The sequence below is a fragment of the Dermacentor silvarum genome, chromosome 10 (assembly GCF_013339745.2).
Source record: "Dermacentor silvarum isolate Dsil-2018 chromosome 10, BIME_Dsil_1.4, whole genome shotgun sequence".
Classification (NCBI taxonomy): Eukaryota; Metazoa; Arthropoda; class Arachnida; order Ixodida; family Ixodidae; genus Dermacentor; species Dermacentor silvarum.
Window position 1 is genome coordinate 21,282,418 of NC_051163.1, and position 27,822 is coordinate 21,310,239.

At 47.0% G+C, this 27,822-nt stretch overlaps 1 protein-coding gene across 1 annotated transcript; it reads right to left on the reverse strand.

Moving 5' to 3' along the window:
• Positions 1 to 1,862: 1,862 nt before the first annotated feature.
• Positions 1,863 to 27,097, reverse strand: LOC119430911 (arylsulfatase B; the record flags this gene model as incomplete). The annotated part of the gene is made up of 11 exons (XM_049657084.1): positions 1,863 to 2,518; positions 4,067 to 4,406; positions 6,110 to 6,248; positions 7,750 to 8,061; positions 11,908 to 12,034; positions 13,792 to 13,929; positions 16,116 to 16,226; positions 17,974 to 18,086; positions 19,232 to 19,391; positions 24,981 to 25,078; positions 27,082 to 27,097. Coding segments are annotated over 11 exons (1,719 nt in total), but the record flags the coding sequence as incomplete, so codon positions are not given.
• Between the last annotated feature and the right edge of the window lie 725 nt (positions 27,098 to 27,822).

The window sequence follows — 27,822 nt, forward strand, 5'->3', positions numbered from 1 at the left end:
GATACGGTACGCGCTACCGCATCAGCCGCGCAATGTACATGTACGCAGTTACTGGGGCACACAAGACGCACCCCTCCCTCCCACGCTGCCTTCCCACTTTCATCCTTTCGCGTGCGAGATTGAGTCGCCAGTTCCCCTTGCGCCCGGTCCAGGCCCGAAGCCAGGTATTTTTTCAGGGGGACGCCCACTTGCTAAAGGCCTTGACTATTTGAGGAAAGCACCTACTTTTCAGTAATTATTTTGGGTAAAAATTGCAGTAGGTAAATTATGTGACCGCGAGCGTCCGCCGTCGCAGCTGTATCTTCAAAGTCATCTGCGGCGGGGGCAGAGTCCGTCCTTCCTGTGTTTTCGCGGCTAAGATCGCGTTGATGCGAGTGCCGGCCCGAAACTCAGTTCGCTCGCTGCTGCTGCCGCGCTGACTCCCTCCAGCGGTCATCGAGTGAGATGCGTTCATGTTTGCTTGCGCGTGCGTGACATCATGCTTGTTAATTTAGTTAGTTTGCCTATGTTTCCAAGCTTATACGGCCGATAGAACTCTTATGCTTACTTTGTAAAGCAGTCCACTAAAAAAATCGATGGTTCGCTTTTCGGGAGAAACTGCGACTTTTTTTTTTCTTCGCTTACTCGCGCTTCCACTCTTTCGACTTCTTCCTCTAAATGTCTGTGCAAACAACTGTCACAGCCCGCGATACACAGAAACCACTTTCCCCCCACTCCCCCGTTTAACCTGCTCCAAGATGAATCGGGGCCTCTGAAATCGGAGACCATGGCCAAGCTTCCTTTCAGGATCTCCTCTCTCACCCAAACGGCAGAACCGTTTTCGTCATTACGATGGCGACATATGTTCAATGCCATTTTTGCAGATGGCCGCTTCGCCGTCATGCAACAGTGGCCACCGTCGCCTTGTCATCACACACACGCAGCAGTGACACGGTCGCGTCACCCCCAATTGGACATCTCGGTTGGTTTACATCACAGAGCTATCGCTTGAATTCCTTCCTGTGATAGTTCCTGCCACCATTTTTTTTTTTCGCGGAGAAGTACTGCAACGCGTTTGAGTGCGTATTAAATTTGCTTATTTGTTATTCTAGAAGAACGCAGACACGGAGAGTCGTTCCTCCAGTCTCTGAGTGTCACAAAAAAATATCCTTGATCACCGGACGTCCTTAGCCGATATGTCCTTTCGTGGTGCCACACTATAAACCTCTGCACAAGTTCAACGATGCTTCGCCTGCTACTTGAGAAGCGTTACACATAATCCAATGTATAGGGCCAGTTTTCTACCAGGGCTCGCGTCCTTGATCGATCACTCTCTGTAAATCACTTCAGAGAGATTTGATTAGCTAAAGAGTCAGCGGCAGTGGATGCGACGGAACGATTGGCAGACCTCCCATCGGCGTTCTTTTTTTCACGTCACATGGCTTCTCGAGTGCGCCGACAGGACGCCCGTCGATTCCGTGAAGCACACGATGCTTCACGATGAACGTTATCCACTTAGCTCACAGTGAATCTTTGCATCCGAGAGCTTTTATTGCATAGGGAGTCGTACTTAACCCTACTTCACTGCCAATTACTCCATTCCCCAATAATTCCGCGAGTCAATATTTCATGTTATTGATTTCGCTCTCGATTTACCTAGAAATGGTCGATCGAGTATGACAGATAGCAAGTGGTCGATCGACACAGTGTCTACCTTTGAGAGAACCAACGAAACACTAGTGACACAACAGCTTTTAAAAGTCAGTTCTTACTGTCAACCAGTCTGTTACGATTCTTAAAAGGCACTTGCTTGATCAAATTGCACGAGCACGTTTTGGGATCCGCACCTTCATGTATGTGAAGAAAGAGTCTATTCCTCCAGAACGTAAAAGTGTATTTTGCTAATCCTAAACACATATGTACAGGTTTAACATATCACATGGCCGTTCTCGCCTTCACTTTTCATCCTTGAGTGCCGCGTCATCTGGTGGCATTTGAAATACATAACACATTAATTTTTTTCGTCGTCGGTGACGATGCAGCGGTTCGTCTCGCACAAAGTATCAATGTTCTCGATGAATTAGTGGCCACAAAATTATTACATGCTTCACATGTACTGTCGCCTGCGTTTAGCTTGATGTTTGATCAAGTTAATTTACCTTATAATTGTTAGATTAACTTCCAAAAACGATAAAGCTGTTGTCCACGGGGGTGGCACACCAGGTCTGAAGAGGGCATCCGTCAATCGTGGGGCCTACACGAACCACACACAAACTGTGTCACTCGGGTATCCAGGCTCATATTATCCGCCAATGTCTTTCGTTTCGCGAGCTATATGTCTCGATGCCCAACGCGCAGTCCGTGGTTGCCCCTCTCAGCAGGAGCACTTGTGGTACGGAGCCGGTGGAATGCCCACCCATGGCGCCCAGAGGCAGTGGTGGTGCTCTGGGTATCCCCGTTCATCGCTCTTGTTGGAGCCGTAGGTGGGCGACAGGGATTCTCGGTACCCTGCTAGCTTCCTCAGCAATCGCTCTCGTAGCTGTATATATAGAGATAAATATAGCTCTTATTATTTTATTCGGCACGTAACAGCAATACCTAATGAATGCCCACAAAAGCGAAATGATTGTATGTGGGATAGGGCAGCCCATCCATCGTGCTATACACATTTCATTCCATCATTACGTTTATACAACGTCAGAAGCACACGTTAGACACACTGAGAACAACAAAAAACGTTGCAAACGCTAACACACACGTTTTGTGATGTACCTTTTAATGTCAGCTTAATTAAATACTTATGAATTTCATTTATTGAGGATCGAGTAGCCTATTGATTACAGGATCCGAAAAAAAACATTTTCTTCTTATAATGAACATATCTGCATATGCGTGAGGGATTGACACTTTGAGCTAAAGTTACAAGCTGCAGACGCATATCCTGGTAGTTGGTATAACACATACACGCGCCGTTTTCGTGAGTTTGCGGAATTCGTGCTTCGTACAGTAGGCACCTATGCTGTTGTCTGACTGAGCTTTTACAAAGCCGGATATATTATAAAATGAAAGAAGCAATGACCAATACAACAACTATTCGCTTCATTACAAGTCGCTGAGTGTAAACTGAACAGGTGTCCACTGAAAGCTAAGATCTGAACTATTCCGAATGAAGTGAACACGCTTTAGAAGCATTGAATTTGTTGTTGGAGTTCGGACTCGCGCGTCAGCGCATTCTCCTGTAAATATTGTGGACAAGAATAAATGCGATTTCTAGGGCGAACTCTGAACCGCGTGGCTGTGTTTCAGCGAAAAGCTGGTGATGCAACGTTACAGTACTTCTTCAGAGCCTGAGAACGAGGTTGGGAAGGTATCGAAGCCAATCTGGGGGCAAACTCTTTTAAAGATGTGCGGAATGGCAGGCAGCAATAAGCTCGATAGAACATGACATCTCCTTATAGAATATCGTTAGCAACAGAGGCCTGAACTCTTGCAGGTGAATGAAGCACTGCATAATTGCATATCATTGGACACCATAACTCACAGAACAAGAGGCAGTGTTATCCATCGTGATGAATATTTTCGATAGCAACATTCTATCTACTACAAATCGACCCTTTCTTGTTCGTCTACAGCAAACTGTTTCTTGCCCCCTGTTTGCAACAAATGTTATTTGCTTCGGATCTAATCCACCTTCCCATTTTCGGCAGCACGGGCGTAATAAATGTAATAGTTAAGGTTAAAGTAAATTCGTTAAGATCTATATTTACACACAAAGCCAAACCCGGGTTCCACCCTCCCTTGCATATTCCAAAACTCCTTCAAAGTTTCAGTTTCAAAATTTTGATCTGGTGTGATACCGCGTTCATGTGCGCTCTTTCTATCACGCGCCTGCCTAGTGCCCGATAATCAGGTTGGCAGGATAAATAAATAAATAAATAAATAAATAAATAAATAAATAAATAAATAAATAAATAAATAAATAAATAAATAAATAAATAAATAAATAAATAAATAAATAAATAAATAAATAAATAAATAAATAAACCGACTATCACAGGATTCCACTCTTCTACAGCTAGCTTCGTACCTCGGGGTCGGACGATGCCAGGTTCTTCGTTTCGCACGGATCGTCGACGACATCGAACACGAACACGCTGTCGTAGGGATCGAAGTTGCTCGCCGCGTCGGCCGATTCGGCGTTGCCGCCACAGTGAACGGTCGCCTCTAGGCGCCAGTTCCTTCGCGGGGACGTCCAGGTGGAACTGCTGTTCGTCGCACTCAGGGCGCCCTGCAGGGCTTTCCAGGCTGCCGAGGACCTCATGAGGTCGTCCAGGTCCAGGTCGTCGGGGGGCTCTCCCGGTGTTGGCGCCACACGGCCGTCGTGGGCTTCGTCTTTGGGCCCGTTCGGGCGCTCCACTAGCTTGTACCTGCAACACGAGGACTTGTTCAAGGCCAACTGCATAGAAATTTTGGACCACATTAAAGGCTAAGTTTAAGACAGTGTTCGTGTAGACGTGCCTCCATTCGGAATTTGACTCACGAAAACCTCGCAAAAATAGCCGTTTTTGATACCGAAAATGAAGAAAGAAAGCCGCCATTACCGCTCACCAGAAGTGACGGAAGAGCAGAACGCACGCCTCCTCAGTACGGCCCCCGAGATAAGGTGGCGCCAGCGGCGCACTGAAAAATCCTGGAGGCGGCGTGCTGAGACTTACTTCATAGCGACAACCACCAGGTGCACGCGTCGTCTGCTTAGGTGCTCTTAAAAGGCTGCGAACAAAAAACATTCGCCGACGACTACGATACTCCTTAATGCCAAATTTGGGCGCAGCCCTATACGTGTTTTCATGTCGCGATGTATTGGCTGACGCGGACAATCTATCTCGTGCAGCACGCTGAAAACGGAGCGATAGTGTGGCGCGACTGCCTCGCTAATCGGGAGATTGCGAGCGGCAGCACGTGGGTGAGACGTGGTCGCGATTCACAGCAGCCGCCGCCGACAGACCTCCGCTCATGCAGCGCTTTGTTTCCATACAGACCAAGCGCGCTACTCTGGCGCCATCTCGTAGCCATCGTCGCCGCAAAGCCGGCCTTGCGCGGCACTACGCTTTTCTTCTCACGCGTTCGCCATGCCCTCCTTCTCCGCTTTCCGCGTTGTGGTTTCGCTGCACCCTCCTCCAGTGCTTTCCCCCTCGCGCTCTCTTCGCCATCGCCGTTTTTCATCTGCCATTGCGCTCCGCATTTGCTTCCATCCTTCGCTGTGTTCGTTCTCTCGGTTACGAGGTACAACGACGACACCGACGCTCGCCGCAGGTACGAGCGCCTAAGAGCTGCGCTCTAAAAAGCTATACAATTACCAGCCCTACGGCTCTGGCAATATTGCCTCAATGGTATATATTGCTGATTTAGAGCAACTTTAGCCAAAGTGAAATTTAGTTGTAGTTAGCTTTTAAGAGCACTAGATCGTTTTATAGATTTTTGATAAGTTACTGTTTTACGCAATAGGATGGGTCTGTGCGCATGCACCGGCTTCCCACAAAACCGCAGTAGACTTGTCGGGAAATCAACGCTTTAGCATACCGTCGTGAACGTTTTAGCATGCCGTTTAATGGATTAACGTTTTAGCCGGTGTAAATACCGCAGACAACCCTGGGATGAGGCAAGGGATAAAGGGAATAAAACGTGATAGAACAAGACAAGAGATAAAAAATATGAAGTGGGAACGCTTGAATGCGATGCAACGTGCTACATATTTCAGAGCCGGTCCCACAGTCAACGTTTAGCGCACTATTTAGGAGAACAGCATTTTAGCATACCGCCTTTAGCGTTTTGGCATACCGTTTATGAGAGCAATGGCTTCCTTGTTTGCTAAAGAATTAGCGCTTCTATATATAAATACACAGAGACTCAGGAGTCGGATAATGTAGGCCACTCTTAGAACAGATCGTTAATTTGTCAGTGTGCTCAAACATTTGTTGCTTGACGATACATTTGCAGTAAGCTCCTTTGTTTCGTATAAAAACGGTTACGTGAGCTTCAAAATCAACTCTTGTGAGTTAACGCCAAGTGTCTGCAGCTACTTCCTTGTTGACCTAACAGCACGCTACGCTTTGTGCTCTCGAATGCGTACCTGCCGGAGATGAGAGCCGATGTCCCCTGCTCGCCTTCCAACTCCAGGAGCACTTCGTCACGGCCTTCGCCTGTGCCAGTCGTCAGCGCCCTCCATAAGTCCCGGCCGTCTACGTCGCCAAGGTCCGAAACGTCACCACCTTGCGTACGCGTGTATGTAAGTAACCATGAAAACCGTTACTTAGAGGGGCAAAACCAGAGAGTTTTAGCGTACAAGTGAACGCTTATTACATTTTAGGAGATACGGGAACATCGGAAACTTCGACAACAGCAGCATGCAGTGCCGGTATCGCTATCTTTTGACGAATTGTTCAACCGAAACGCATTAGAAGCGGTTTTGTGTTGTGTTGTTTGCGCAAATAGGGGAAGTAAAGAATCAATGCAGTCGAACCTAACATATCGAATCCACATATAATGAATTATTGTGTATAACGAACGGCAGTTAAATCCCCTTGAAAAGCTTTGTATAAAATTTTTATTTGATATATCGAATTACCTATACATCGAAGCTTTTTGTGATCCCCTTCAGATTCCATATATTCGAGTTCGACTTTATACGTTGCTGTTTGTTGCTGCCGACTCCTTTGCACGAGCCGTTAGAGAGAAAAAAAACGTGGTCGTCGCAATTATAGTTCTGCGCGCTCTAGTAGACGGCAGCCTCACAAGCTGGCGCCACCGGCACTGCTGAGTATTCCGTAAATTGTGATACGCTTACAGATAGGCTGAACTGTTCCGAGTAAAGTCTATTTTATTTTCAATACACAGGCACTGCCATTTTGGGTTGTTACACGAAACATTTGTCAGTTTTCTGCAATGCGATGTCAAACTAAGATGGTCATGAAACAACGAACGTTCCCATTCAACATTTCTCATGCGTACGAATGGAACTATACCGTGCATTTGCTTGCCACAGATATAAAATGGCAGTGTTAACAGGCCCGAAATGGCGGCACTTGAACGCTTCCGCTAAATAGTCTATAAATACTTGACAAAACAGCTCTGCATGCTGAAAAGGACGTGGATGAAGAAAGATATGTACGCACACGAACGTTAATTCTCAGATAGAAAATTATTCGTCAAAAAAAAAAAGAAGTCGATATAGATATATATTGGACACTTAGTCAAAGTTAAGACTATGTGCATTGCGCGGCGGAACCAGTCGGGTACAACAATGAGAAAAAGCGACACCTAAACCTCGTCACGTAGGGAAAAGATTCACCAACGATTACGGTATTCCCTAACGCGAAATTTTTGAGCGCGGTTCTATACGCGTTTTTCTTCTCACGCTTTCGCCATACCCTCCTCCTCCGCTTTCCGCCTCACGCTCTCTCCGCTATCGCCATCTTTCATCTCCTGCTGCGCTCCGCGTTAGCGCTGTCATCCTTCGCTGTGCTCGTCCGCTCGGTTACGCCGAGGGACGCCAACAATCAACGCAGGAACGGGCACCTAAGATCTACAAAAAAAAAAAGGAACGACCTACCTTCCTACATGTACCTTTCTTCATCTTCCTCTTCTTTAGAGCTGTTTTGACAAATATGAACGTTCACCAACTTGCTCAAGTTTCTCTGCTACTTTAGTCTATAAACACCAGTTAAGACACCCCTTTAAGCTTTACTACCACTGTCCTACAGCCCGCCACACCTGCGGCTGCGTAAAGAGTGGGCGCCCAGTCGACCATGTGCAGCATCTGCTGAGAGGGCGGCCGCTGTAGAGAGTCTCGGAGGCTAGCGGACCAGAGCAGCGCTGGCGTCCTGACCCCGCCTTCCCAGGCGTCCTGCTTGCCCCCTCTCAGAGGCCAGTTGTTGCCCGCGTTAGGGACATCTCCGTACGCCGTGGCTAGAGGTGCCGCGCCGTTGTCGCTGGCGAACACCACCACGCTACGGGCGAGCATGTCACGTGACTGCAGCGCCTCAAGCACACGTCCCACGGACGTGTCTAACGCGTCCACGGCACCTGCGAACGCGTGTTCACCAATCGTATGCTTCCGTTGAAGTCACGCGTGCGCAACGAGGCGTTCCCTGCATACCCTGTACACCCGGTTAACGGAGTACCACTGGGACCTGACCAGAAGGGTGCTGCACATTAGGGAGTTTTAGCTTGTCAGGTATTCGGGCAAACGCAGGCGGACTGGGCGTTTTACCGGAGGGGCGGAGCTGTAAACGTGAGAGGCCTGCACGGTGCCCTGCCACCTGGTGGTCTAGAGCTCAACCATACAAACACAGCTAATATTGCAGTAACCATGTGTATTTTACTTTTCCTCGGGGGTAAATTTTCGGGAGCAAAATGAATGACGCCACTATTGAAAGTTTACACCAGCAGCGATGTATAATACACTTGGTTACTGCAATATTAGTTGTGCGCGCTTGTCTGATTGAGCTCTGCGCCACTACGTGACTGGGAACCGAGAGGCCGCTCACGTTTACGTCTCTAGCCCTCCGGTAAAATGTCAAGTCGGCCTGCGTTTCACCGAACACCTGACACGCTAAAACACTCTATTGTGACTTCATCACTAGCAAAGGCGCAATGTACACCCTCAGAAAAAAGTTCTCAGGTCACAGCTTGCGCAAACACGTTCACTTTGTGCCCTGCAGAGGGGCTTGTATTTGACTCGATGAGTCCTGAGGTTTTGAAGAGGGAATAGAGACACCGTTTCTCACCATCCACAGATTTTCAAGCGTCAAAATTACTTCAGGAGCCCCACCATCCGTCCCAATGTCAACGTGCTCCAGCGAGCTGCAACTTTGGAATGTTTGGTTGGACACCGCACAAAGCTTTTTTGAAATCAGATCAAATCAAATTTATTTGTTATCCCAGCAATGTTATAGATGCAGACAAAATGCCTCTACAAAGGCTCTACTATAGGTCTGAGCTACTTAGGCTTAATAAGAGGATAACTTCTTGTTATACTTAATAGCATTATGCTTAGTATTCTTTCTGACTTAGGCATATTTACGCGTTATTAAAAAGAGGCTTAACAAACATAAAAAGAAATCATCAACCAACCTAAGGAAGTAAAGGTCGACGTACATGGTAGTTCCAAGGATTCGGTGATGAAATGTTGATTATGCTTAAGGAAATAAAGTGATGCGATGTGATCATATCTTGCTATTCTGTGTCTTTTTCGTGTTCGTTATTCACTCATTTCGTATCTTATTCTTGTATATGACATGCAATTACGTCGACCTTGTCTTCTTGAGTATCGACACTTGGTTAGCCATTTTGTTTTTCTTGATCAAGAGGCCAGGTGGATCAATTCCGGAGATAGTGCCATGTGGTAATTTTCGAAGGTAATGGCACTAATTACTCTCGTACTGTTAGTTTTACCTACTCTGCCTCTAATTCTCGCTCCTTGGGGAGACCGCTGAAGCCGCATTCCAGACACCATTGTCTGGTGCGAGCTCTGGGCATTTATCTGCTTTTATTCCAAATCGGCCATTAGCCCTCAGTGATTGGTCAGAATGGTTCAGGTCCAGGCCATATGGGCGGGCGACATGGACTTAAGCGCAGAGACCCAGCCATTTTGACCTATCACGTAAGGCTAACGGCCGAGTTGAAATAAAATCAGATTTGGATAGCTTTACATAATACCGGCCCTGCTTAATCCAAGTTACCTCGCCCCATTTCATGTGGAGAGATCGCCACTCTCAACCACATTATCTAGGACTGCCGAAAGGACCCCCCCCCTTCCCCCTTTCCGCTTTCTCATGGCCACTCCCTTATCCCGGGCATGGAATGATATCCTCGCCGGAACCAGCCTGGGGGATCAGCTCCAGGCCGTGGACAGAGCCGGGGAGGTGGCTGGCAGGCACGACCTGACAAACTACCTCCCCCCTTGAACGATATCTTTTGTCAAATAAAGTTGTACCTACCTACCTACCTACCTACCCAAAAGTGTAGCGTACAGCGGCTTTGCCTCAACATATCTATACCTACGGCGATGCACCCTTTACAGGGGTATGGTGCAGGGTTGGGTTTTTTTTTTTTTTTGGGGGGGGGGGTTGTTTTATTGACGTTAATTATGCCCATGCTGTTACTTTTAATTTCACTAACTCTGCGACTAATTCGCGCTTCTTGCGGGCACGCCTGAAATGGCTTTCCATAAATCATTGCCTCGCGCGACTCCTGCTGCGTCTATACGAACGCGCTCCACTCCCTAAGGGTGTGCCGTACAGCGGCTTTGCCTCAACGTCACAATAGGTACTGTGGTGCACCCTTTACAGGGGTACGTTGCAGTGTGGTTACCTTTTGGTTATATTGGCACTAATTACGCCCATACCGTTAGCTTCATCTACCTTGCGACTAATTATCGCTTTTTGTCTCGTTGAGACCTACATTTTCATACCTTTAGAAACTCGCCACGACGCTCTGGAGGTGTGAGAGTTCTTTTTTTTTTTTACAGTGGTTACAAGATATCCAGATCTCAGATATGCCAAACCCATGTGAAGTCGGCTAAGATGACCTTATCTTCAAAAACACGCCTCGGCACGCATCGTGTAATCAAAGAACGTAATTGAAAGTTTATTTCATCCAAGCCACGACTGCCGCTTGTGTACTGCATGTACACCTGTGTACCGTACTACATTGGATGCATGTTAAAGAACCGCATGTGGTTACATTTTACCCAGAGTACCCCACTACAGTGTGCCTCATAATTAGATCATGGTTTCGGCACGTAAATCTTCAGAATTATATTTTTTTTCACTGCACCTCTTTCTCCACTTTAAACATTTAGCATGAGCTGCACAGCACCTGTTGGGCGTACTGCTCCTGTCTCTTCTGTATTAACGATGACACCATATTATACTGTGTAACAACGCCTCGATATAGTCCGTATGCCTTGTTAAACATTTATGCATGCGTAGCGTGGAAAGCGCGCTGATAACTATAGTACCCAGATATATTTCATTAAACGCAAAATATTTCACACAGCTCCACCAACTTAAATTGAAGCATAAATCCAGCACTCTGTACCAAAAGCATATCGTAGAACTATAAACAAAATCGTTTTAAGTACTTTAAGCAGACAAATATGATGTATGCGTCTACAGCTGAAGCAAAATTCTTACAATGTGCACAATGGCTTTTCAAAAGTCCTATACTCTAAATTGGTGGCGTACTTCAGAGCGGTGCATACTGCATCGATTTTCTCCCTTTCATATAGGGTATTCCAGCTAACTAACATACGTTAGCCAAGCTGCTCAAATAAAGATATTAAGAAAACACGGTGTAAGATACGATCTTACAACTAGGCTAACGGTAGCAGGGCTACATAGTGTGTCTGATTACGAACAGTTTACAGAGTCACGATATCGAATTCCTTTTTTTTTGCCGATTACACAGCGGTAAACTTTATGCTTCAGTACATAAATATTTTTATTATTTTATGATATTCAACAGCTTTCAATATCAACTGAGGCTGTAAAAAATAAGACCTGAAGTAAGGCATGTTGTTGGAATAGTCGGTTGATAGATTCAGCAGCATATTGAAACTGTGCGAAGAAGACAAGACGTTAACAGAAACATTCTGCGCTTTGTGGGTGCCTCTCTGTTTCTGTTCACGTCTTGTCTTCCTCGCGCAGTTTGAATATTTTACTGAATAAGAGAGCTGCTTGAAGCAGTCGGTAGACTTAACCCCCCCCCCCCTCACTTTTGTTCTTTGTTTAATGCAAGAAACTGCACCAAAATCGATGTAGCGAATGCCGATCAAAACAATATCTCCGTTTCTTCGTATTTTAAATAACCGTCTCTTGAGGTTAAATTTGCTCGACTCCCGAAACTTTCCGTAGCATGGACACTCACCAGCCAGCAGAGTGCGGTTCCTAGCTGTAATGTAGGAGAACTTGCGCACGTTTCGATGGGGTGCTTCAGCAGTACACCCATAGCAGGTGCTGTGGACGCCTTGGTAGCTCATGTACAAGAACAGAGGCTGTCAAAAGTACAGGCACATATAGATGTCATCATATCTAGTCTACCGCCTACGCGATTTTCATCATCATCATCATCAGCCTATATTTATGTATACTGCAGGACGAAGGCCTTTCCCTGCGATCTCCGATTACCCCTGCCTTGCGCTAGCTGATTCCAAATTGGGCCTGCAAATTTCCTAGCTTCATAAGCCCAACTAGTTTTCTGCCGTCCTCGACTGCACTTCCCTTCTCTTGGCACTCATTCTGTGACTCTAACGGTCCACCGGTTTTCCACCCTACGCATTACATGGCCTGCCCATCTCCATTTTTTTTCTCTTAATGTCACTTAGAATATCGGCTATCCCCGTTTGCTCTCTGATCCACACCGCTCTCTTCCTGTCTCTTAACGTTAGGCCTAACATGTTTCGATTCATCGCTCTTTGTGCGGTCCTTAACTTGTTCTCTAGCTCCTTTGTTAACCTCGAAGTTTCTGCCCATATATTTTTAGTTTCGATTTTAGTTTCGGGAATATCTTTCTGAATATCCGCTGCCGTGTTGGCAATCTGGGAACGCCTGCGACATTTACGCACACCGCTAGCTCAATATTCGAATTCATGATAAAACACTTATTGATGTGATAGTACAAAATGGCGATTCCAGTTTCACGCGTATGTTAACGCATATTGTAGTACCGTCGGGATAAATTGAAATGCCGAACAGTAAATAACTGGATTAAAGCGCCTATATTACGCGCCAGTTGAATTCGAAACGTCGCGAAGCGTTCGGAAGTGAAGGTTTCTTTTCACAGTAAGTACCGAAAATAGACAAACGTATGCTGCGTACGGGGCGAGAAAACGAAGGGGGAGAAATGCATTGGTGATTTCGCGGTCAATGCTAGAGAAATGCGTTAGCATTACGTCGCAACTCTTTGAGGTGCCGTGATCCATGATTTAAACCATGTTCACCAGATTGCAGAGTGTTGTTCAGGAGCTCATTCGATACACGTCCTGACTTTTCGAGGAGCGAAGTGCAACTGACGGTACCACCGTCAGTTGCGCAATATAAATACGCAGGGCGTCCCAATATCGTGTACCAAGATTTAATTATATGCAAGTGTCGCGTAGCTGGACCGAACCAAGGTAATGTTGTTTGTCGTCGCTTGGAGATAATCGCATTCCACCTAATTACACAATTAGTCTTAATAATTATTCAACTTCTCAAATATTGTAGTTAGATGAAAAGTGTCAATGAGAAAATTGTAGAGCAACATGAGAAACTCCCGATACGGCTTTCTATTGCTCAATACGAGCTACATAAGAGTGCTTTTCCGAGCGTGAAAGGTGCCCGCGAATACATGCAAAATTGCCGCACGACTTTCCGCTCGAGGCACTTCGCGTGTGTTCGCGGGCATCTTTCACACTCGGAAGAACACTTTTATGTAGCACGTGTTGAGCAACAGAAAGCTGCATCGGTAGTTTCTCATGTTGCTCTACAATTTTCTCATTGACACTTTTCATCTAACTATAATATTTGAGAAGTTGATTCATTATTAAGACTAATTATGTAATTAGGCGGATTGCAAAAAAATCTGAATATCTCCAAGCGACGGCAAACAACATTACCTCGGTTATGTCCAGCTACGTCGCATTTACATGTTTTTAAATATTCCTGCACGATAGTTGGGACACCCTGTACACATTGACACATGCACATACACACGTATTTTTCACCCCGCTTTGACACCCCTAATGCTGGCGCAATAAAACTGTGACTTCACCTTTCGTGTGTCATGCTTCCGAATAATCTGCTTGGCCTCCTCAGTGAAAGCGTCCGTCGAATAGACACCGTCGAGGTTGGTGACAGGTCTGGTTCTGTAGCCCACGTTGCGCCACAGGTCTAAACCGCAGTGTCCTTGCTGCGCAAGAGGTAGCCATTTCAGAAATGACTCTCGGAACTGTCGAGCGAGGTGCAAGGATGAACCATCCTGAATAGCAGACGGTTAGCCTCTTGCACCGTTATCGTGAGTTCTGCTGGCCAATTTAGGAGTATTTAAACCCGAATTGCGCATAGCAGGCGCAGCAGTGGCATGATCTTACAATTCGCCAAAAAACGTCTTCGTGAAAGCTGCTTGCGAAAATTCCGGCAGAAGTCATCTCACTATGACTGCTCGACACGAACGGGATTAGCGCTCCAGCATTGTAGCGACAAAGCGCATTGCTGAAGACACCTTTATTTACAACTACAGCGCCACCACAGGTGAGAAGTTTGAAGAATGAAACAATTCCTGACAATTTTAGAGGATGCTTAAGAGTGGAATGCGATACATTCAAAGATCCCTGGTTGCTTATCAGGCTTCCCGACAACTGCAGCTTTCCTTTCTTGCGATAGCAATTGTATGGACACTCCAAGCGCATTTCTGCCGTCGGCGTCGCCGTGTGGTTCCGTATACAGTCCAACGCTGATAAAATCGTCGCCGCGCGCCGTACGCTGTGTGTGCGAGTGAAAGCGTACGAGGGTGAGCGGGCAATCGCGGGTCAATGTAGTGCTCGCGAGAGAGGAAGGCAGGCCGGAAGAGCGCGGTCTTGTCGCGCGCGAGGCACGGCAGGCGAGGCGATAGAGAGGGAGAGGGAGGGGGTACGTTATGCTCCGTCGGCTGCTGCTCACAGCGCGGCCGCGCGCTCGTATCTTGAAAGCGATCTGCGGCGTGGGCGAAGTGCCCGCCCGCGCGGGCCTCATCTTCAAAGCGATCTGTGATGGGGACAAAGTGGATTCGCCGAGTGCCGGTAGCTTAATTCGTATGCCCTGTGCTTTCGACGTTTAGTTCGCGTTGAAGCGAGACGAGAGATGGCGCGATGGTGAATTTGCCTCACTGCCGCTGGCGCGCTTTCTCACTCCAGCACTTTGACGAGTTTCCGCGGTCATCGAGCGAGATGTGTTCATGTTTACCTGTGTGCGCGTGACACCGTGCTGGTTTAGTTAGTTAGTAAGCGAATGTTAACAACCTTATACGGCCCAATAAGCTACTATCCTTGCTTCGTATAGCTCTCTACTAATTTGCTATCGCAATCGATGCTTCGCCTTTCGGGCGAAACTGCGACTTTTTTCCCTTCAACTACGCCTTCGCGAGCGGCTGCTGAGGAGGCGAGCGCCATCTGGATGGTGTTTTTGCAAGGAACTAACCGCAACGCGCCGCTGTATGAATTGTAGAAATGCTGGAAAAGGGGTTTGAGTTTGAGTTACCGCGTAAGAGAATTATGTTTTTTCGTATATTCAAATTACAATCCGTCGCTATCCCGTCTGTAGGTCATGGTTAAGGCGTACTTTACGATTTTTAGATGCACTTTACTTTGAGAAATTCCATTAGTTCACTAACGCCTTGCGCCACGCGAAAGACCTGCGTGGTCGAGGTGGTCCGGGATGATGTTTTGGGCCGCGTAGCGCGGACGCCGACGCAATACGCCTACGCTGACACCGACACCAACGCTCGATTTTCTGCGACAGAGGGCCTTTAACGCTGTCGCGTTAAAATGTCAGTCGACTTGTTGCACAAGGTTTTAATGCGATAAGCATCCTTTACCTGATTCGCTTATTTTGGCGTGCTTATGCTGTCTGTTATCTAGCCTGTGATACGTTATCAATCGCGAAAAAAAAGGCAAGAACATGTCCGTCTGATTAAAGTTAGAACACGTGCTCTTCTGGCTGACAATGAAAATGAAAGTATTATGCCCGAAGAAAAGAAAAGCACCTAGCAATCACGCCGCAGTTAATTCAAAGTCAGATATGTTGAACCCCAATTCAACAGTTCCTGTGGGACAATATTGACTCGGTTGGGAGGCCACGTTTGTTGAAGCTTTCACTGTGACGCCCGATGGTGTAGAAGCTGCATGGGAAATGCGAACTGCAAGAACACGTGATAATTGTATTACTTAACTTCTCGAAAGCTTAGTTCGACTTTCCCGCCCGCCCTGTCTTGTCTTGTCCTGTCTTGTTCTGTCTTGTCTGTCTGTTCTAACGAAGTGTGTTGCATTTACGCTTCCAACAAGCTTGTGAGAAGTCCGAAAACCGCGATTTTGGGCGGCGCCATGAGTGGTGATGGCTTACCCATTTTAGGCTGTGGTTGAAATAGTAGGCGGCGCCGTTGTAGTAGCCAAAGAACGTGTCGAAGCCACGGCACGTGGGCGTGTACTCGATGGTTGAGTATCCCAGGTGCCACTGCGTGTTGCACATGCACAGGCGACACAAAAATTAAATTCTACTAAAGATAACTCTTGGGTCTAACTATACAAGTGACCATATTCCCGGGAAATGTTAAGGAGAGAGGGTGGCTTGCAAGAGTTGTAAGAGGAAGTAGTTGTTGCATACCTATCCAGTGTACAGTTTTTAACAGCGGAGCTGTCTAAGCTCTTCGTTGCGCCGCGTATCATAGACCGGAAATGTGGGCCGATTCTAGAGGTAGTACAGAAATGGTCCAATCGCAATGGCACATATCCCTGTGAACTAGCGAAGCTGTTTAAACTAGAGGATGGTCCGTCAAGCGTACGCCTGCAAAACCTCCGCCTGGCGATGACGTCACCACTGCGTCGCCTAGCAACGCTTCGCCCCAGCTGCGCCGACCGCGCTGAGCCTCGCCACAGCTGCGTGAGCCGTGACGTCATCGCGCACACCGCATCGCTTCGCCTTAGCTTTGCCGAGCCATGACCTCACGGCGCCGTGCGTAGTGGTTGCCGTGGTTGCGCAGAGTTGGAGCTAGGCCGTGACGTCACTGCGCCGACCCACGGGATATATAGCTCCGCGTTGCCACCACGGCGACACAAAAGCCCCGCCGTCTCCGCGCCGAGCACATCGCCGCGAAGATGGGGCGGCCGAAAAAGAGCGTCCCTCACGAAGAAGAGGAAGCGCGGCGCGAAACCCGCCGCGCCACTTCTCGAGAGCGAGTGAGACGACTTCGGTCCGATCCCGAGTATCGCACCACCGAAGCGGCGGCGAAACGTCGGTGATTCGCAGACGATCCGGAGTTACGAGCCCGCGAAACCGAGCAAAAGTCTTTGAGCGCCCAGAATCGTCCAGATACTTTAATGACCGAGTGTTCGTTGCTCCTTGGGCTGTCGATGATTCCAGGGTGATCTTGCGCAAAACGTGGCCGTGTCTTGAAGCACAACCTCGCAAAAACTTGGTCCGAACCGAGATAAAGTTAGGTGGTGTCGCCAGCTTCGCTGTTTGCCCAGTCTTAGCACCACTAGTGTGAAGCTGGCCCTAATTTCTTTTTGCACTTATATTCTCCTTTCACGATTAATTTCATAAACGGCTCTGATGACTAACGCTTCTGGACAATATTCAGGGTTTCAGTGTGAGTTAATTCCTGCGTTGAGAAACTGATCGTAGACTCCCAAATCCAGCGTTCTCATTTTCTGACGTGACGCTGAAGGCATTGTGTTCTCGCTCTGCTTTCAAACTCTGATAACGTGGCCACTGGGCGGTTGTTAATCGCATCTCTGACAGGCTGGAACAGGCAGCATCTGTGACAGGCTGGAAACGACTGACTTCTACGCGTGAGCGTATAGGCCCCCGCTTCGATGATTAACGATGCGGGCGGATGAAGCTTGGCTATAAAAGTTGGCACAGTGCAAGAATAAGGTCAGTGGCGTAGCTTTTATAGGCGGATGACGTATGACCTAGACACGAATAGGTGAGCGGTGCTGCGGATGACGTCATCGGCACAGCTGGAGTGGTGCCAACTCGCACAGATAGCGCGGCGCGGAGCGTATGGTTTCAGCGCGCTTCATAACTCGGCGCTCGGAGAGGTACATATTCATTTCTGTATCGGCGCTTGGAAAGAACGGATCCTGGCGAATGATCATGTGTGAATGTGTGATCCTGGTGAAGGAACAATGTGTGTCCCACAACCGACGGTTTTTTTTTTTCCGCGGTCGAAAAGTACGTGTAATATATGAACGTTTACCTTGCCCACGATGTGCGTGCTGTAGCCCAGTCTTTTCAGCCACTGCGGCAGCAGCTGAAAGCGTAGCAACAGGGACTGTTCCGAGGCAGCAAGAAGCGCCCGGTAACCCAGGTCTACGAGACAATAAATAATAACAGCGTATTCAGAAACTAATAACGTATTTGCTAAGCAGAAACATCGGGTACGCGAATTTCGAAGCATTGCGGGCTTTCAGAAATGTCAACGTGTGCACTTCCGGATTCTGCCTTTCCATCCTCCTTTCCAGTCGCGCTATTTTTCTTACGATAAACAAGTACACCAGTAATGTAAGCTTCTTCCAGAAATATACTTAGAAAAGCGAAAGACAGCCATTGACGCTGGTGATTTTTAAAAATTATTTGAACCTAAAACAAATGTATCAGTGCCCTCGAGAAGGCGAAGCATTGATAGTGATAGCAAAGCATTAAACTACACACAGTGAGGCTCGAAGTTTTAGCGCTCGTACAAAGTGCAGTGAACATTCGCTTGCTAATTAAATTACGAGGCAAGCATGGTGTCACTCGCGCATGGGCAAACACGAAAATATCTCCCTCGGTTACCGCGAACACTCGCTGTCACAACGCTGGCGTAATGAAGAGCGACAGCAGCAGCGAACGAACACTTTATGTTGCCTCTCGCTTCAACGCTTCTCCGAAACTTGATTACGCGACCTCCAACACTCGAACACAACAAACACGGAGCCGCCAGCTATTTCGGTTCACCTAATCTTTGCACCCGTCGCTGATTACCTCCAAGATATCGCGCGCGGGCCACGTAGGCGCTCACCCGCGCTGACAGCAATGCGCAGCCACGGCTGAGCTAAGGGAGACGCACGCTCACTGGACCTAGCACGTGCTTAATCCCGTTAACGTGTGCTCGCCTGCCAACCCCCCCCCCCCCCCCCTCCGTCTTGGCGCTCTCTTGATCATGTGGCTTCCAGCATTGTATGTCACCATCCTTCTCAGCAACCCCTCGCACGCTTTCCCTCGCACCCACAGAATATGGCGCACAGGGTGCAATAGAGTCTTATCGTACTTGGACTTCTTACGGAACCTCACGGTGACGCCGACGACGGCGGTGAACGTTTGCCTGGACTGTACACTAATTGTCATCGCAATAAAAATAATAAGGGATGCAGGTGGTATAACCTTCACGCCCACAAGAAGCAACATACATGGTTCGAAGCATGGAACCTTATATAGAGCCCGGTGCTACAAAACACGGGACGATGAATACGTACTCGTGCGAGCCGGATACACAGAAGCCAGCAGCGCCGTCCGCGACGGTGTGCACGTGGAGGCCGAGTAGTGGCGCTGCAGTATGACGCCAGACGCCGCCAGGGCATCGAGGTTGGGCGTCGGGATCTGCCGAGACCCGTGGAAGCTCACGTCGTTCCAACCCTGCTGACAAACGGAGGCCGTGTAATCTTACTAGTCACCATAATTACAATGATGATGAACGGTGTCGAGAAGGAAGAAATAAGAGCTTGTAGCAGCACCAGCAACGCGCAGAACTGATGTCGACGCCGTCCGCGTTTTCCACGCGTTCGCACCGAACGCGCGCGGCGTTGGTGACTGTTGCCGGTGCCTCTGGGGGTGGCGGCTCAGAGTAAAGTCCCTAGATATTTTTTTGCTGAAAGGAGCAGAAAATCTAGGGACTTTAGCTCGGAGGTTTTCGACGAGATTAGAACGGGGCACTCGTCGAGCAGCGTCGGAAGTCTTTGCCACCTTCTCACCTCGCAACGTTTCTATATAATTAGGTTTCTGTTTGTAGATGTGTGCTTACTCGTGCTTAAGCAACTTCTTCACGTGCAACTCATGGACGCTACATCTACAAGCTTATCAAAAACTTTCTGCGCCAGGAGGACTGAGCTTACCAGCGAGGACAAGATAAGACCTTAGTTGCGTTGAAATTAGTAGACGTTTTCCCCACCTTTGCTCTCTCCTCTTGCTCCCTAAATTCGAACATGTCGCTCCTATCTAATAACCTCCCCTGTGCTACCGTCACCACCGCTTGTACAGCCCGTATAATCTCTACGTAGAGCGCTCCAACGCTGTGCCAATCAACGAAAATGTATATATTCGAGGGCAGATTTAGCGTTAAAGCTCAAAGAAAAGCACGTTCTCTTGAGCGTCTTATCTGGACTCCATGGAGATTGCCGAGAGATTATGGATTTTTTTTTAAGTGCAAGGCTACAGCGTTCTGCTTCTTTCAGTAACGAATTACGATTTAGTGTTTTCAAGACCTCCAAATTTATATATTTTTTTCTGGAAATACGACCCAAACATTGCAGAAAATAAATTAGGACCTGTAGGATGAATAGTAAAGTCCACTTCGGGCTAGTCTTCACAATTACAAAAATGAATTGCGAATATTGACTTATTATAGGTTATGCGCCATATTATGAAAAGGACCGCAATATTTATGCAAGTAGACGCCCCATTTATGACTGAGTGACGGTCTCGGAAGTACTAACACAAATTAACGTCGCTAATACTGATCAACTCGTGAAACCTGGTACTAGTGCACCTCTTAAGTCATCTCTGTTTGCATCATTCTCAGTATTAAACATACCTATGACATTGTACGGCTATCAGAGAGTTGCATTTACCTTCGGCGCCATGTTCAAGAGTTTTGTTTTCTTCTTGTCACTATAGCCGTAACTTTCATAAGTGTGTTGCGTCTCCGTATGAAGACACAGAGACTGAAAGGATTAGAAAGGGGGAACGCCCTCTGTACACAAGCAGAAGGCACAAGCCGGCAGAAAAAAAAAAAAAAAGAAACGTTGACATGGTGCTACTAACGATCGGGGATTTATTTCGAGCGAGCGATCAGGGTATATATTACGGTACAACAGGAAGGCAAAAAGGCAGAAGTATGTACTAATAATTTCAGCCAGCAAAACACCATGTGACACGATACGTTATCAGGAAAGAAGTTTTCTTTTCTCTTTTTTGATAGAGGTACAGGATGACAGCTTGCCGGTGACATACGGTTTTGTGGCGTTGTACTCAGTTTATTTTGTCCTTGTTTTTTTTTCTTCCTTCCAGCTGTTTGAGGGTACACGTGTCGACCATGCGGTTGTTAGTAACTCCGCGTACCCCGTTCATTCTGCAAGACCAGAACTATGTATTCTGCTATAGTTCTGGTCGCGCTACACTGCATGCTATCATGGACAAGTGAAACGCGAACCGCGAAGTACGAAGCGTAGAACTCCTCTCGCAAGGAATTACCGCGAAAGTATACACGGTTAATCGCAACGCTACTTACCCAAAACATTCTCAAGAAAAGCGTTCAGAATACTTTAGTGAAATGTATATTGTACACTCTATACTAGTACTTCGTTTATTTATCATTGTTCGATATTTTAAATTCATGTCCTTCGAATACATTTACAACACCCGCCTGCCTCTTGGACAATTCCTCTGAGTGGGTAGGTGCCACTTGCATTTAAAGTTACTTTCATGCTCGTAGTCGTCTTGTTATTCTGTGCGCTGATCGGGAGGCGGCACGCTTTCGCCCGTGATGTCATATGCGCGGACCGACCATGGATATATTTCTGCCGTGGTGGTTATACTGATCTCTATTATGCATTTTGTCATAGTAAAAATCAGTGGGTGTTTCAGTGATGATAGCGGTCGCCGGCGAAAAACGCCTCAGTGACGCCGCTTGCGGCGTGGTCAGACGCCGGTAAGACGCCGCGGGGTGGTCAGATGGAAACGCTGCCAGCTGCGGCGGTTGCTGCCGCTTGCGGCGTGGTCAGACGCCGGTAAGACGCCGCGGGGTGGTCAGATGGAAACGCTGCCAGCTGCGGCGGTTGCTAGGCAACGGCTCAGCTCGCGGTGCGGCCACCGGCCACAGCGAAACGGCGAGAATTCGGCCAGTGTATAGCTTTCGCTCCAAAAGTCTTGAACAATTGCATATATCTCCTGAATCTAGCAGTATAGTTAGGTGAGCGGATGTAGGAAGTAATGATAGTACAGGGCCATTGAGGGCCGCTCTCGCGAGACTGTCAGCCATTTCATTCATCAATAACTCTTTAAGTCCAGGCACCCAAAGCAATCTCATTAATTTTACGTTGGCATGGCACTAGAAAATGAAATGCACGTAAAGGGTTAGCTCCACTATTTGCTGTGAGCGATGCACATAAAGATGAAGAATCCGATATTATGACTACCGCCGATATTGATGAATTTAGTTTGTGTAAGGCTAACGCGACAGCTAGAAAATCAGTCAGAAATACGGACAAGAAGTCCTGAATCCTGGTTGAGAATGACAAGTCTAGAGCAAAGGCGAAAATGCCAATTGCAGTTTTTTCTTCACACTGTGAGGCGTCTATCGCAATGACCGTATTTATAGCTGAACTCAATAATTGGTCTTGTAATAGGCCACGAAATATATTATGAGAGAGAAGATTTACGTTGTTTGGGTAGATGTCATCATATATGATTTGTAGACCCTCTCGCACATTACAAATAGGTGGCACCTGCCAGACACGTGCATTTAAGGGATTAATCAATGTTTGTGCAAAGACCACCTGTGGTGTATAAAACCGAGGCCACTGTACTCCGAAGAATAATGGAGGCTGGGAAATGAATATGTTTTCCTATCATTTAATAGGGGATTCACAAAATTTTAAGAATGTTTGCCCGTCGAAAGTCCGTCGAGGCGCGCTTGTGACGTGACGTCGGAGCCAATGAAATTTAGGTGCTGTTTCGCTGCTAAAGAGGCCGGACGCCGGCTTTTTCGCTCAGTGAGCAATGTGACGCTTTCACATAAAAAGAACTATGTCACATGCGCGGTTTATCTCGTGTATTCATCCAATTTTATTTTTTTTTAAGAAATACGTCTGCTCTGAAAACAACACTTTTTCCTCAGCCCACGTATTAAAGGTACAAGCGCGATTAGATCGTAACAAAAGAAATCGAAAGCATCGAAGAATGCGTTTAATTGCCGAAACACCGCATGAGTGCTTGGTCTACTGCTGGTTCGGCATACTGAGGCAGCATTCACATATTGCCCTCTCTTGAGAAAATAAAACTCAGTTGTTGTAGTGTAGCGCGTCGCTCCAAGTTTATGTTCTTGTGTCCGAATTGACGACCGTGGCTCATCTTTGGTGATCTATAGGTACAAAGAGGGATAATAAATATATCTCGGACATGGTAGCTAAACAGTTAAAGAGACAATCGTAGTACGTAAAAGATGGCTTGCTAAGTCTGAGATTAGCCGAACTGCTACTGCACTACCTTGGAGTCGGACTTAGCTTTAAACAAGCTTCCACTGATTCAAAAGCCCTTGTCTAAAGGCATGAACGAAGACATTGTACACTATCAGAAATTTTATTTGAGGCTTCAAAGACCTGTGAAAGTTATTTTTCTTTTTTCCTTTTTTTTTTACCCGCCCCGGTAGCCCACTGACTATGCGATCCTGATCTCGACGTCGAGGGTTCGATCCCGGCTGCAAGTGGCCGCATTTCGATGGCGGCAATATGCAGAACCGCTCGTGTAGTTAGATTTAGGCGCACGTTAAAGAACCCCAGCTGGTGAAAATAGCACCCGGAGTCGGCGAGGCCTCGCACCTTCATCCCGCTTCTGACTTGTATTACTCTAGAATATGATTTGCAGGTTCCTTTTTCTACTGTTATAACGCCTCATTGCTGGACATTGTAGAATAAAGAAAAAAAAAACTGCGGCAGAACCCACCTTGCGATTACTGTCGACGGTAATGCGTTAGAATTGAATCAATAAAGTGACGCAACTCATTGCCACCGTCGGAACGAGTTATGCATGAGGCGTGCACTGAAGCGGGACTCCTCTTTCGCGCTTCCGTAAGAACACTTGGCGCCATCTAGTGCTGCCGCCACGAAGCTTGCACGTGGCCTCCGAAGTGCACAAAAACGAACAAAATGACAAGCATACACACATAGCACCTGTAAAATGCGTGAAGGACCCTAAGAATGCTAACGCATTAAAAGAAAAGGGTGCAGTTCTTCATTTGCTGAAGCACCACAAGAGATTGCGTTTGATCCGTTTGGATACAAACAGGGCCTGTGCGTCGCTGGCGGGGCTTGGGAGAACCAGCTAGCCAAATTAGTTTGTTGTCGCGTCCGACGTTGCACAGCTCGAGCAGCAAGCCATGAATTTGAACGCGTTTTTTTTTTTTTTCTCGACAGAGACTTTGTCGTTTGCGCGGCACTATACCCTTAACACCTATTCCCACCCCAAGTCTCTCCTACCCAAATGCCACGCACGTTGTTCTGCCGAGATTCGACTCTGCAGCCGGTATCAAAGTGACGCCGTGTCGAACGGGCTCCACTGTACCGATGAGGTCCAGGCCTAGTTCGCCGTGCGGCTGATTACGCTCTCCACACAGAGACGCGAAGTACAGCTGCACGTAATCACGGTTTCACCGGTAGTGGGTTCACCATATACACCACAGGGTGTTCGCACCCGCCACCTCCCAGCTTCGAAGGAACAAGCGTTCATCGCATGTTGTCACGAAGCTGGTGATCACTTTTCAGTTTGCGGATGTATATGTGTCTGTCGATGGTGTCATTACATCGTTACACCAACCGGGCACATACCGAGGGTCCCAAATTGTCTATTGGCCCAACTACCCCGAGGCAAATACACATTGGCCCAAGTTGTCTATTCGGGTAAGCACCCAGTGGCTTATGCCGAGTAGCACATACAGAGGGTCGCAAATGGTCTATTGGGGCAATTACCCCGAGGCAAATACCAAGCTGCCCAAGTTTTTGTATAATCGGCAAGACAGCAGCCGCCTGTAGCCAGCCTCCCGAAATATAGTGGGACGAGGCAGTAAAAGCGTTGGTTTATTAAAGCTTGGGCTTTTTCAGCGGATCCGTTTGAAATCGTGGACAAATTCATATGCTGCGCATAATTACACTTGTGGCTGGGCGATTCAAGTGCCATTTTTATCTCTAGTAACGCTAGTATAAGTTTGTGCCATGGAATTGTTCGTATACTCACCAGATCATCCGCTAGCAGGACGATGATGTGCGGACGCGGAGAAGACTTCTCAGGGAGGTGGTGAATGAGGGTTCCCGAAACACACGCAGGCGACGGCACTGTTTTCACAATGGAAGAAGAAGAAAAAAAGTAAGAATAATCTGTGTTATTAAAAGGTAAATGAAGTTTTAGCTCATTAACTCCCTTCTGAATAAATGGGAACGGAGACATTGTTTTGGCCCGGCAAGCACTGCACCGAATCCGATGAGGATTTATTGCATTTAGAAGAAAAAAGTATCTCCGGAATAAAAAAAAAAACAGAGACAATATCAGAGTTTTGTAAACGGCATTTATTGGGACATATAAAGCGGATAAAATCGATATATTAAGCACCACATTCTAACTTACCACTCATTTTTGAGTACGGCTTTTGCGACACCCTCAGTAAACATTGTAACAATTTCAGATAACTTTTAATGCAGAGTTATTGATTTGTAAACTTGGTGCTTCAGTTTGCCAATTTTAGGGATCTTTCTTTTTAGATATTTCAACGCCTAAACCCGTTCTGCTTTTTCTCGTTGGCAGAAGTCATCTTTCTCTCCTATTGCAACAAATTTCATTCAAATCAGTTTAGCGGTTGTCTTATAAAAGCATTCCTGCATTTTGCATGCATTTGAATAGGAAAATTGGAGTTCACCCCGAGGTAAAGCTTCCACTTTTATCGTTCGGGATTACACTGAGTCCCGAGTTGGTGTGAACTTTTTTCTTGCTTCTAATGTCAACATAGCCACGTAGCCTATCTGAAAAAAAATTCAAGGGCCTTAGAGGTGACATTTTTTAAGTATTTCGCGTAAAGAAGAAACACCCGGTATATAAATGCATGTGCCGTTTGCTTGTATTGTGGGAATTTATTAGTACTTCTGCCTCATCTGTATGTCATCATCACATCTACCTTACTTCTTCATCGCCTGTGGGGACGCATCATCAGTGTGGACTGTGCCTGGGACCATCGCCGTGTTTTTCGGGCTAAATAAAAGGCCGGCCTGACTGCTACGTCACACATGGTTAGTTTGTCTGTTTGGTTGATTGATAGATTGCTTGCTTAATCGAGGGATTGTTTGATTGAATAATTAATTACCTCTTGCTTAGCTGATTTATTGATTGGTTGGTTGGTTGGCTGGCTGGTTGGCTGATTGATTGATTGTTTGATTGATTGATTGATTGATTAATTGATTGATTGATTGATTGATTGATTGATTGATTGACGATATGTGCGCCAGCATTCTCTCCCAAAGACTGGAGTGACATGTGACGCCATCGGTCAGACAAACATCTCTAGCTTCTCGTTGAAGTCAGCCTCTCTCCATCCCCTCTCTCTCGAATGAAGGAGAGAGTACCTTTAGATCACGCACTGTGGTGAACATTTGCTATAGAAACACATTCAAATTTTCATGTTGCAATCACCGAGGCTCCTTAATAAAGAGCATTGACGACCGCATCAGACGAGTCGCGGCAGTTCCAGCTGCTCTGTATGGAGGGAACCTGCCCAGTAGTATGCCTGGGATCAGACTTTAATTCTATAGCTTTGAAACTTAGCTCAGGACTGCTGGCAGAGTGTATAGCTTCGGGCACGCATGGCAGCAGAACAAGTGAAGCAGTCGAAGGAGACATCGTGTGAAAATGGCACATAAAGTAAAATAATTTTACTATTGTTCCTATTTCCCTACTGTTTCCATTGTTTCCTGTTGTCCAGTTAAATGGAAGGATAGTATCAACGCACTGCCCAACCCACTCAAAAGCACCAATGCTTCGGCGGGCTCATAAGATAGTATATCGTACGTCTTATGACCAAATTGAAGTAAATAAATAAAATAAATAAGGTCGGATACGATGCATCGCCTACAATTGATGTATGACAGCAGAACGCGTGAAAAGATAAATGAACAAATAACAAAGAGGCAGACAGCTTTAGAAGCGGCACTTCGACTCCATCGCGCGTCTCTCTAAGCAACAAAGCGAGCCTAACAGAGACTCGTAGCTGTTAGAGGTACGCACACTCAAGATGACTATAAACAGTCTCCCAAGACACGGACTGGATTGTGGCAACATCTCAAATATTCACCTGAGCCAGGCTTTCGTCAACATTGCACGTGCAGGTCGCTTGTAAGAAATCCAGGATACTAGTACTGCTCGGGTCACTATAGAACATTCAGGTTGATACGTAGTATGGCTTCAGACGGTGCTAAAACGTCCACGTTAAGGAGAGATCCAGATTACTTGTCTACCTCCGTGTTACAACAGAGCACTGGTTATTGAGCGCTGTCACGTTCACGTGATCAGCAGGTCCACGTGACTAGTGCGTCCAGGTGTGCAGGTGAAGTCCATTCTGACCTTAATTCTTGAATGAAAGTCGTAAAGTAAGCGAGAGAGAATTTGCAGCCCCTTCGTGCTCGTTAATTTGCTTCCTTCTCCCATGTCCTTACTCCCTGTCCAATAAACAGGACGTATATACTGGTCGATGTCATACTCTGCAAATCCCTGCAGCTGTGTTTCCCTCTCGAAACACATATGCACGTCATCAAAAGTAAATGTGCAGAGTCGAAGCACCGTGTCGACAAAGCAAGTGCCAACCGCGACTCGCTCACGTACAGAGAGTTGTGACTTCCGCCAGAAGAGAATGACAGGGAAAATGCACGTGACGGTGCAACGGATAGCAATTTTGCATCGAGGCACTGAACTTGTCGGCCGGCACAGTCAAGTCCGTCGGTGCGACGCTGCAAGGCAGTATCTGCCGGATGCGTGCTCGAAGCGAGAGAAACTCGAAAAGTTAGCCTGGTACAACAACAACAAAAAAAAACCCTAC